Here is a 12466-nt window from a genome sequence, read left to right as displayed (position 1 = left end):
AAATTGTCTTACTTAATTGTAATATTAAGATAGATGAATGAATGCGCACACCCCTTGGTTTGGTGTAAAACCACGCACACACACTTGTTGAGTGCATGTAACCACAATCCTGCAATTTGGAGGTAATATAGAAAGCAGGATCCAACGTACAGATGTTTGGAATTTACAATAAACACAACTTCTATACACCTCCACCTCCCCCTCTCTATGTCAAAATAACTTCTAATTATTTAACCAATTCTATTTACTACGAATTAATTTGAATTTTTTTATGTGAGTCAAAGTTACTATGACTTACTTCATCTTCGAGTTAAGTTGAAAATAAATTGATCTGTGATCTACTAATAATAATATTCTATTAGAATTTTTATCATTTTTAATTTTTTTTAGACCTATTTATGATTACATAGATTCACACATGGATCTTTCAAATATTAAAATATAATTTAATAATGTTTCGATGATTTAAAATGTTTAATTTAGTTATTTGTAAGTTATATATATTGATAATTTAATTTTCAAATATTATCTATATAATAATATTAGATAAATGCTTAGATTTCACCACTATAAATTAAATTAGTAAAATTAAATTACTCGATCACAGTAAAAATATAAAATAAATTACAAAGTATTTGTAAATAAAACAACACATTAATCCACTAATTTATTGTAGATTGAACCAAGTTACAAAATTTTTTTGTTTATTAAAAAATGAGGTAAATTGAGTTGATATTTTTTAGTTTAACTTGTTGTAAGTGTAATTAAGTCGAATTAAGATTAGGTTAACCTATAATCCAATTATAACAACAACATCTTTATAAATTTTTATAAGTTTTATATTAAAACTATTTACTATTTTTAGTTAGATAGGTTCACAATTTCATTTTTTTAATACTATTATATTATTTAATAATAATTGAATGATTTAAATGTTTAGTTTATTTATTTATCAACATACATACGTTTGTAGTTTACTTTTTAACTTATCTTTATAATAATATTTGAAAAATTAGATAAACATTTTGATTCTGCTGTTATAAAAAAAATATGAATAGAGTTAATACACTTTTATTGTACTCTAGTAAAAATATAAAATAAATTAAGAAAATAAAATATTGATAAATGAGTCAACTCACCTATCTCTCTGATAAATTTAATTGAATTATAGATTTTTTGATTCAGTGAAAATTGAATTGGATTGAAGCAGTCACTTTTTAACTCAATTCATTATGAATCAATGTAAACAGAGTTAACTCACTTTAATATTCCTATATCTTTAATTTAGTATTAAACTTAATAGTATAGAATGTACAGGAATAAAATATGAAATACTTATTCTGTTATATCTAATAAATAACTCTTTTCCCAATAATTTATTCATTTCAACCAATTAGAAAATTTAAAATCAAACAATTATACAAAAAGAGAAAATAAAAATAAGATTTCTTTCGATTATTTTCCCTTAATTAAATAGTTTGGTACGAATCTCGGTGAAAAAATAAACAAAATCAAATATATTATATTAAGTGTAAACCAAAACTGTTTTACATTGTAAACAAACAGTAAAACGATTATATTATACTTTTTAATTATATGATTTATTTATAAATATAGAAAATTGAAATCATAAATGTAATAATAATTATAAAAATTAACAAAATATTCATCACTCCTCTTCTATTGTCCTTTTGGAAGAAGAAAAAATGGTTCTCTTTTATTTTTATATTATAAAGTTCAAGAATATATTAATTATTTTTACCAGTTATATCCTCACTTTTTAAAATATTAAACAGAATAAAATGGTTCTTTTTATGAGACTTTAAATAGATTACAACTTCTATTAATCAGCTATTTAATGGACAAATTATTATTTTCGCCTTTTCATTTGTCTTTTCATAATCAATAAAATTTATTGTATTCTTTGAAAAGAAAGAGTTAATATAAAAAGAAAAATCAAAGACAATTTATTGTGGAACAATGATTTTTTAAAGCTTAGTTTCTATATATTTAAGGTTAAACTGAGAGCAATATCAAATTTTTGGATGGGAAATAAAGATCTTCCAATAAATTTTCAAATAAAAATTTGTGATAAAAAATTTAACATTAAAAATGAGATTTAATTAAATTTCAAAAATTTCATAAATTTAAATACTTTTAATTACATTTTTATTAAATTTTATTTATCAATTGAGTATTTAAATTTTTATTGAGTTTTTCTAGTGATATTATTCTGATTATTTACGATGTTAATAAAATTTTGTAATCGATAAATTATCTTGATTACTTGTGATGTTAAAAAGTGTTATTATTATTTTTTAAATAATTTCACTTTCACATTTTATATAAAAAAATAAAAATATATGAAATCAAATTCAAAACAATTTTAAATTATTAATATTTTCTTTACTAATAATTTTAATTTTATCACTTACTTTTTTAAAGAAATTATACTTAAATAAAATTCACTTTCACTGAGTAAATAATGGATATGTATGAATATCCATTAAAATCACGTTATGAAAATCCAATAAAATTCACTTTTACTAATAAGAAAAGGTTTCTTGGAAAGCGTTTTATCGTCACGAGAGGAAAGAGATGAATTGGTTCTTTTAAAATCATGATTTTATTATAAGAATTTTAATAAACAGTTGGTAAGTAGAAAATATAGAGTAAGAGAAAATCACGCAAAATATTTTATCATGTTTCAAATAAAAAGATTATACGTTCAGATGTTAGTCACTATAAAACAGTGATTAACCTTTTTCACTAAAATGTAGTTGTACAGATTACAATCAGATAATGAAATGATAAAGAACAGAACCTTTCTTTGACAAACGAACGAAATAACTTCAGCTGAATCAACTTGAAGATAACAACTTCGACCTTGTACCTATTCAAGCAACATTGACACTTGAAAACTTCCTCAAATACTTTTTGTATTCTCAAATGACTTAGTTCCCTTTTCACTCTAAGAGAACTTCCCTTAGGCACACAACTCTAATACTCTCAAAATGAAAAGTTGTCTTCTAAGAGCTATGAAGACTTTTATTTATAAGCTCACGTTCATGTAGGGTCAGAAATTAAAAAGATATCTCTCAACTGTCAATGATGATCGATTATTTGTATCTGTTATGAGTTTTCAAAAAGTGATAATCGATTATCCTGAAAAATAATCGATTATTTGTGCGACTTGGACAATATTGAATCAGAATTATTCTGAGCAATAATCAATTATTTGCACGAACAACTCTTTTCTAAACAGGCTCGTGATAATTGATTATTACACCAAATAATCGATTATATGTGCAAACATCTCCTAAATTTAAAAACTTCTAACTCTTCTTATATCAACAAAATAATTCCTATACAATTAATTATACAAGATGCTTTTAAAGTAAATACATCAAAAGTCTTCTTCAAGTCTTCATCTCATAACACCATCAAAACTATGATATCTTCAAAATGTCAATTCTCCTGGTTGGTAACATGAATAGATTTTAAGAGAAATTTAAAACAGTAAAAAGACAAGTATATGAAACGCTTATAATTAATTTAGTATTTTTTTATATATAATTTTATATCATCATAAAATGAATATTTAAATTTTGGTATTTCAATATAAAAAATTAATTTTTAAAATACAAATTGTTTTTATTTTATAAAAAAAAATGTTATATGAAATTATATCTTAATTTTAATTTATGTTTCTAAAACTTATTTCACTTCTGCGCTTTAACCTAACTTCTTTTATCTTCTCAAAATTTATATAAGTGATTGTTTGTAATAAATTTAGTAAGTGGTTTAAAAATACATGTTTCGTGACATGTAAAACTTATGCAAACAAAATCTAAAACTATAAAGAATAATGATACTTTTGACAACATTTTTTTGACAACATTTTAACCTCATCTACGTGTCATTATGTATGTTAGTGTTTATGATTATTATTATTGATTGTGGAGTAATTTTGAACCAATCATAAAATGATACGATGATATTAAAATGTTGTTAAAAAAATGTTATCAAAATATCATTATCCATATATAAAATATATATTCCCTTTTCAACAAAATTAATTAACTGCCAAGCGAATTAACTTTTAATTGAAGTAACTGTTAGCTAGCTTCTCATCAGATAATTATTACTCAATAATTTAGTTAGTAAATATAAAATGATGTAAAAAATATATTTATATTAATGAAATATACGCTTTTAAAGATGAAAATGTATTATTACATAATAATTATATTATATTTTTAAAATATAATTAAATTTTATCAAACTCTTCAATACTTTTATTTATTTAAAAATATATATACAATTATTTATTTATTTTATATGAAATAATTTGTTATAACTTCAATAACATAATTTATGAAATATATACATTATTTTAATTTCATATATGAATTTTATTGGTCTGAATGATGTATTTTAATTTAAGTAGATAAAAACAGTTCTATATTTAAAATGATATATTGATTAAAATTGTAATTTTATATTGATTAAAATATAAGAAGTAAAATTTTAATTAAAGTTGACTTCAGATAATCAATATATAATTTTTTTTTACATTTATTTAATTATTTTAAATTACTTTCATATATAATGATATAAGATTTTATTCCTTTTTCTCCTATCAAAATATATATATCTCCATACTAAAAGAAAGGATAAACTCATAAAATAACAAAAGCTCTAGAAACATGTAATTATAATTGGTATAAAAGTATGAAAATGAAAGATACGAGAATTATAAAGTTTATTATAGTATTTTTACCCTTTTCACTCTACTTCTCTACCGCTGTATATAAAACCAAAGATAATGTTTATTTAATTTTGAATCAATTAAATAATAACAAATAAATAATTTTAAAATATTGTTAAAATATTATTATCATAAGACCAATTTACATCCTCGTATCAAAAACTTCCGAAAGGTGAGAGAGACAGGTGCGGCATGGCAGGTTGGTGGAGCTGAGGTGTTGATTACATAAAAAGTGAAAAAGACAGACAAAAGATGCCACGCTCTCCTTGTCGCGTGAAGCTACCAACCTATTACAATCCAATGACTCATATCACTCAACTCAATTGCCCTCGGAATGAACCAAACATCCATGTGGGACCCATTCAGTTGGTGTGCTTTTATTTTATTCTTAAAGCAAACCGTGGTTGGTGTAATATGCTTGGTGTATTTATCTCTTTATTTATTGCAAAAACTTTTAAATTTTATATATTTATCAATTTAATAATATATTAATTATTAAAAAGTCTGGTTTAATTTTTTAATTTCAATAATATACCACTTCGTTTTAGTAGATCTCGAATTATAAAGAAAGTATTTTTTTCTCTCAACTTTACTTGAGTATAAAAGATTAATGGTGTGTTTATTTTGAATGAATGATTTGGGAAGAATAAATAGATGAATTTGAGAGTAAATTAATTGTTGATTATTTGAGTAGATTTGGAGGAGAGAATGAAAATAAATTTATATATAAAATTTGTAAAAATTAGTGTAAAATTTGATCGATGTGACAAATAAAAAAAATTGTTTAATTAATAAAAATTGAAGATTATCAAAACACATCTAATTATTAAAATAATATAAAATAATAATTGTTATTATTTATATTATTATTATTACTATTATTATTATTATAAAAGAAAAAGATATGAAAATTATAAAATACAGCAAAAGTTAGTTTAAATCCTTGGAAATCATCTTATTTATAAGATGATTGAAAATACCATTAATTTCGCATTTCCCTTCTTTTTCTTATATGCTAATCTTTGCAAACGAATACAATGATCCCTGTTTTCCATCTGCGTTCATTCTTCTGAACAGGAGTTTCCATTTAAACGAATATACCCTAAGTCATACATATTAATACCTTGAGACATTCTATCTTTAACTAATTAACGTAAAAAATTAATTAAGTAATTAGGAATAACGAACCTGACTAATTTAGGTTTATTTAGGTACAAATTTATTAAAATAACATAAATAAGCATGAGGTAAAAAGATTGTTCAATTATTACTACATGCGTCTCTAACAAGTGAATAGTGTTGATTTGGTCAGTGATTTTGTTAGATGTATTCCATAAAAGTCCTAAACAAAGTCAAGTGGATACATATAAGATCCAAAGAAAAAATAATGTGTAAGACCTGTATGATACTTGTGAGGATATCTCTATTATTGTAAGTATAAATAATATTAATTATTATTTATTAAGTATTTCAGATATTATTTTAAATTAATCAAGGTAAATATTTAACTAATGAGTTCATGATCCGAAGGTATGTTTGTATCCTTATCCATTATTTAATTGTAAAAAGTATGCGTGTCCTAAGTGATTCATCCTTTTCATAATTAATTACAAAAAAAAGAACGGCATAAATAGTAAATAATGATAAATGAAAATAGAAATAATAAAATGATAAATGACAAGGAAAAGAAAGTTATAAGAATCTATGGTTTTCCTTATTAATTTCTATGGATGGTAGAAAACAATGTGAAAAGAAAGATCATGAGCCAAAGTCAAACTTCTCAAACAAAATCAATAAAAAGACAGATAAATGAAAACTGGAGACTTAGGATTAAGGAAAGGAAACAAGGAATAATTGAACAAGAAAAGATACTTTGGAACCATCAAAATTCTGCCAACCAAAAATGTCAGTCATCTTCATATCTACCTCGTCAAGCGTCCTTTTGTCGCCACTAAATCAGAAACAATTGCTTACTAATAAAATATAAACGAAACAATTTTGTTCAGAATGGCTTACAGTGCTTGTGCAAACAACTATCAACAGAGCATTTGGCAAAATCAACGTCAAAACACCTACAAGATAAATGAAACAATTTCTTCAGAATGAAATTCTCATCTTCTACTTTGTAATTCGTACAAGTACAAAATAGGTATATGCAAATACATTTTTGAATTTAAAAAATTGCATTCTTACGCCGATGATGAAAAAGAGTGCCAATGAAAATGCGCAATATCTGTAGAATTTGGAAAAAAATGTAAATAATTTAATAGATGTGATAGATGAAAAAAATATTTTAATAGATTAGGTGTTAAAATCATATATTTGTCCTTATAATTAAAATTAAAAAATAAAATAAAATGTAATTAATTAAAAAAATAATTAAAACTTGAATGATTTTTTTATAAAAAAATTAATAGGTACAATTAATTTAAAATATTGTGATTGATTAAAAATATTTTAATTAAGTATTAAACTATAAAAAATCAATACTATTATTAATTAATTACTTCTATCATTATAACTTTTATTAGTATTTTATTTAAATGTTATATTATTTTTCCACTAATATTATTTTTAAATGCTTTATATTTCATTGTTTGTATTAATATTGTTATTATAATTATTAATTATCATAAATAAAAGGTTCTAAATTTCAGAGAAAGTTAAAAATTATTTGGTAATTTCATTTTTCTTCCCTCAAATCTCTTGGATTGGATTTGAGAGATTGAATCTCACTTCCCACTCTCCAAAACTCTCAAGTTTATGAACAAATTCATTGAAGGGGAAACATGTGTGTCATTCTGACTCACTCTCACATAAATATTAAATCCATTGAAAAGATAAAGCAATAAAAGTAAATCTAGATGGAATAATAATGCTCAGAAACACAGATTGAAGAAGAGTCATTCCACTGCCAAAGATCAATGTTTTAGCCTTGCAAATAGACTGTCTTTGTTGTGACCTCTCCAAACCAAATTTAACCGTTTGTTCTGTACACCCTTTTACTGAGATACTTTCCCACACTAGCAGTCTGTTGGCAGACACAGAAAAACTTAACACTGGAGAAAAACAAAAAGAATCGTGTCTTACTTGGATTTACCTTTCGGCCAATGATGAAAAAGACATAATCCGACGTGGTCTCAGTAATCTCAAATCAATCAAAATTAGTAATTTCTTTTATCAAACTCAGGAAATTGAAAAGTGAAAAAGGAAATAAACAAAAAAATCTTATGACATACATTTCACTGTGCAAGTCGGCAGGCCAGGACTCAATCAAGTTATTCAAACCCGCCACCAATGTTGTACAATGTAACCACAACAAATTATATCATAGCACAAGTTGTTCTTACCAAAAAAAGAGTGTTCTTGTGAAAAGAATGTTAACTTTGAGGAACTAAGTCAGTCTTTATAAGATATGTAAATCAATTTTTATTGTAGAAATGTACTGGTAAGAAGTTCATCCACACTCAATTTAGAAAGAACTCAAAAATATCATTGCATTAGGTAAGAAAACATAATGAATACTTCTTGTAATTTCATCATGTATTCACAAACCATTCAATAACTAAAATCTTCACAATAATATTATATATATTTGGAAATACAAGCACACTCAAGCATTACTCATAGAGAGATACAATCGGATACAATAGATACAAAAACCAAGCACACTCAATCATTACTCAGAGAGATATAATCGGATGCAATAGATACACAACCAAACACACTCAATCATTACCCATAGAGAGATACAATCCGATACAATAGATAAAAAACCATAATTGATTACTTAAGGTAGAAAAGGGGTTAAAGTTGAACTTGATTTTGAACAGGTGAGACATGAAAATGTGCAAGATAAGCCTCAGCCAGCATGCGACCCAACTGAACTTGAGACTCGGTGGATAAGTGAATATTATCGTCGTTCAATTGCAGTCCTTTTGCGTCCACGCAAATCACATTAGGAAGATCAATTTCTTTTTGTGCTTCTCTCACTTTCTCTATATACTTAAATCCCGATGCCAACGCAACCTACACGGTACACTCATATCGTCATCATTACATATAGACTAATTAAGCCCTAATTGAATATGTTAACCATAATTTTTTTTTTTTATAATTTCTACAAAATAAACCTGAATTATGCGAAAATACATTTAGGTTGGTTTGTCGGAAAAAGAAAAAAGGAAAGGTAGTGATGTTGGAAACCTGGATAATGGGAAGAGATGGTAAATTGAGATCTTGTCGAACATTGTGGATGAAGGTCTCCATGTTAACCTTGTAAACTGCAGCTTCTTCCTCGTTCTCCGTGTCGCTTTCTCCTTGGAACCACAACAACGCTTTCATCTCGAAATTCTCGTGCCCTTTCACGCTTTCCTTGGCTCTCTTCACCATATTCTCGTACAGTTCCTCCCCACGCGCCCACTCCTTTAAGGCGGTGCCGCCCACGGCGCAGGGGACCAGTCCCACCTCCTCATCCACGCGCGGCCGCAGCGCATTGGCGAAGGCCATGCCGGGGCCCACGCCGCAGGCTTTGGCTGTGTCAATGTCGACGTGGAGGGGCTCGTTTGCCGGTTCCCATTTGAGGTTGGAAGCGAGGCGGAGGATGGAAGGGTGGGGGCCGCACTCCGGCGGGACGACGCCGTCCCAGTATTTGCCATTGGCGCCCCTGACGATTCCGCCGCGACCGGACATGTTGCTTTGGCCTGAGAGGACGAAGACTTGCCTTTTGGGTTTTGGGAGTCTGACTGTGTTGGTCTCCATTGGCTTCTGCTTGCTACTGCCACAAGAGAAGGGAACACTTTATCGGAGTGCTCAGGTCGTTGATCTTAATTATTAATCAGATCATGAGTTCACGTGACACCTTATCATGTGGTAACTAACCACCGACATGTCTCCTGGTTTAAAACATGTGTAACACGATGTGAAACGTTAAAAAATAATATATATTACATCTGTATTGTTATTGAGCTAATAACAAAACATAATTTTCCATAGAATTAAAAAAGTAGATTGAAAGTAATACGTCAGTATTTTTCAAACATAAAACAAAACAAAAGTATTGTCGATAAAAAGAAATAATTAAAACAGATTTTCTCAGCGATCTCCCGGTGATATTGTGATTTTTTAAGATAATAATATTTTGAAAAAATTTTAATATCATCTAAGTGTTATTATGTGATCGGTCTAAAATTATTTTACAATTAATAATAATAATCATAAACATCAATATAAATCAATCACAGAATAACACGTATTAAAATATCGTTAAAAAATATTATAAAAAAAGTATCATTATTTTTCTTTATTAGATAAAATGCCTTAGTGTGAATTTGAAACCATCTTTTGTTTATGTATTGGGCTTTATGTCCTGGAATGTTGGGGTGTTACTCCCTCCACTACCACATTTTCTTCCTCCACCTCCCCAATTTTATTATATATTTTTTGAATTATAAAACTAACCTTTTATAATTACAAAAATAATCTTTATACTTTTTAATTTTAATTATTTACTTTAACCCTAAAATCTATATTTTTACCCCTTCTCACCCACCTCCCAACCTTCTCAGATTCTCACCCAAACACCATCATTCTCATCTTCCATTTTTCTTCCATACAAGTTTTCTTCCTCATTTAGTGGTGGGCGGTGTGCGACGGTGCGGCGGTGGTGCGACTGTGAAGTGTGGTGGTTCTTTCTCCCACAAGGTTAATGATGATATTTTTAATTTTTTTTTTAAATGTAATGCATATATATTTTTGCTCTGTGTTGGGCTGCTCCTCTACTTTTTTTCTGCTGTGTGCGTGTGTTGAGAGAAAGGAAGAAGATAGTTAGGAAAAACGGAGGTTGGACATCCGTTTCAGATCCAAACGGATGCCCGACCTCCGTTTTTGCCTGTATATTTAACGGTTGGGTCGTTTCAATTAGCGTTGTAACTCTCTCTCTTGTTTCGAAAATTGTTTCTGCAGAAAAAACGGGATAAAGTGAAAAAACAGAGTTGCTACTATGACAGTGTTTTTAGATTTTGCTGACGGTGAAGGAAGAGAACTGCCCGTACATGTTGATAATAGCCGCACTACTTTAACATATCTCTATTTTCTCTTTTATGACCTGTAAATTTTCCAATTTTAATTTATGTTTCCTTGTACATTGATATGAAGTTTAAATTTGCAATTTGAAATAAATTATTCAGATAAATTGCTTCTGATAATTTGAAAAAAAATAACCCAGTTTGTTTGTCAGAAGTTTACAGCCTTACACGCATTAAACTAAATCAATATTATTTAATGATTTAGTAGCCAAATCCAATTTGGTTCATTTGCCATTCGATTTCAAAAGTTAAATTTCACTTAACTTATTACATGCAGGCGAGTTGAACGGATGTGTCATTTGGTTTTATAAAAAAAATACAATTTTTATTCTTTTTTAATATGAAAACTGAAACTAAATTTTAAATTATTAAACTAAATATGATAAGAAAATATCATATTAATATACATGTAATAATCATATTATATATATATATATATATATATATATATATATATATATATATATATAAAATAGATTATCGATAAAATAAAATTTTAAATGTATAAATTATTGAGATTATTAAACCATAAAATTTAACAAAAGAGGAATAATTGTCATATGAAAGAAGGAAGAATGATAAAGAGAATGAATGTTCATATGAGATTTTAAATAATATTAACCATAAAATTTTAATAAGGGTAAAATAGGAATGAAAAAATAAAGAAAAGGGTAAAAGAGGAATGGGATGGTGGAGGAAGCAAGTTGTGGTGGTGTAGGGAGTAACACCCGAATGTTGGGCCTGAATGTTGGGCCTAAATGTTAAGAAATGGATGATTACTTCCTACATCACCCCAATTACTTCCCGCATCACCACGTTTTTAAATAATTTCAAAACTATTTTTTATATTTTAAAAAATTCTACACATTCACTTCTTTTCTTTAACAGAGTCAATATCCGTTGAAAAAAAAATTCTTCAACGAATATGTCACATTCGTTTAAGATTTATGTTTTTTTATTAATTTTTAATCTATTAATTTATTATATTTTAAATTAATATATAAATATTATTTAATTTTTTCTTTTTTGTTATGTAATTATGCTTAAATTAAGTTTATTTTATTTAATAAAATAATAATTATTAATTTAAATAAATTATATTGTTTTTTAATTAATTATAATAAAGGAAAGTTCAAACTTTATACTTTTTTTAAGTTTTTACTTAAATAAAACAAAAATCAATTTAATTAAATTAATAATAATTATTTCAATGAAATAAAATGAAATTAATTTATGTAATATATCATAAAAAAACAAAAAAAAAATTAAATAACCTATAAATTAATTTAAAATGTAATATTTTAATAAACTAAAAACTTAAAAATAAAAAACTATGGATGTGACATACGTTTATTATAATTAATTAAAAAATAATATAATTTAATTAAACTAATAATAATTATTTCATTAAATAAAATAAAATTAATTTATATATAATTATGTAAAAAATATTTAAATAATATATATATATATATATATATATATATATATATATATATATATATATATATATATATATATATATATATTTAAAATACAATAAATTAATAAACTAAAACCTAAAATATAATTAAAAAAATACATAAACCTTGAAGAAATATTGATATTC

The 12466-nt window shown here is 25.8% G+C and overlaps 1 protein-coding gene across 1 annotated transcript; it reads right to left on the bottom strand.

Moving 5' to 3' along the window:
• Window positions 1–8333: 8333 nt before the first annotated feature.
• On the bottom strand, window positions 8334–9617 carry LOC108325525 (probable carbohydrate esterase At4g34215). The gene is made up of 2 exons (XM_017558608.2): window positions 8978–9617; window positions 8334–8800 (listed from the first exon to the last, which is right to left on the bottom strand). The coding sequence occupies exons 1-2, from the start codon at window positions 9530–9532 to the stop codon at window positions 8579–8581; spliced, it is 777 nt and encodes a 258-aa protein (XP_017414097.1). The 5' UTR covers window positions 9533–9617; the 3' UTR covers window positions 8334–8578.
• Between the last annotated feature and the right edge of the window lie 2849 nt (window positions 9618–12466).

The sequence above is a fragment of the Vigna angularis genome, chromosome 3 (assembly GCF_016808095.1).
Source record: "Vigna angularis cultivar LongXiaoDou No.4 chromosome 3, ASM1680809v1, whole genome shotgun sequence".
Classification (NCBI taxonomy): Eukaryota; Viridiplantae; Streptophyta; class Magnoliopsida; order Fabales; family Fabaceae; genus Vigna; species Vigna angularis.
This window is presented reverse-complemented; position numbering and strand designations above follow the sequence as displayed.

Coding starts and splice junctions, on each gene's coding strand:
- LOC108325525 (XM_017558608.2), bottom strand. CDS start 9,532: ATGGAGACCAACACAGTCAGACTCCCAAAACCCAAAAGGCAAGTCTTC. Junction 8,801..8,977: donor CATCTCTTCCCATTATCCAG/GTTTCCAACATC, acceptor TGTACCGTGTAG/GTTGCGTTGGCATCGGGATT.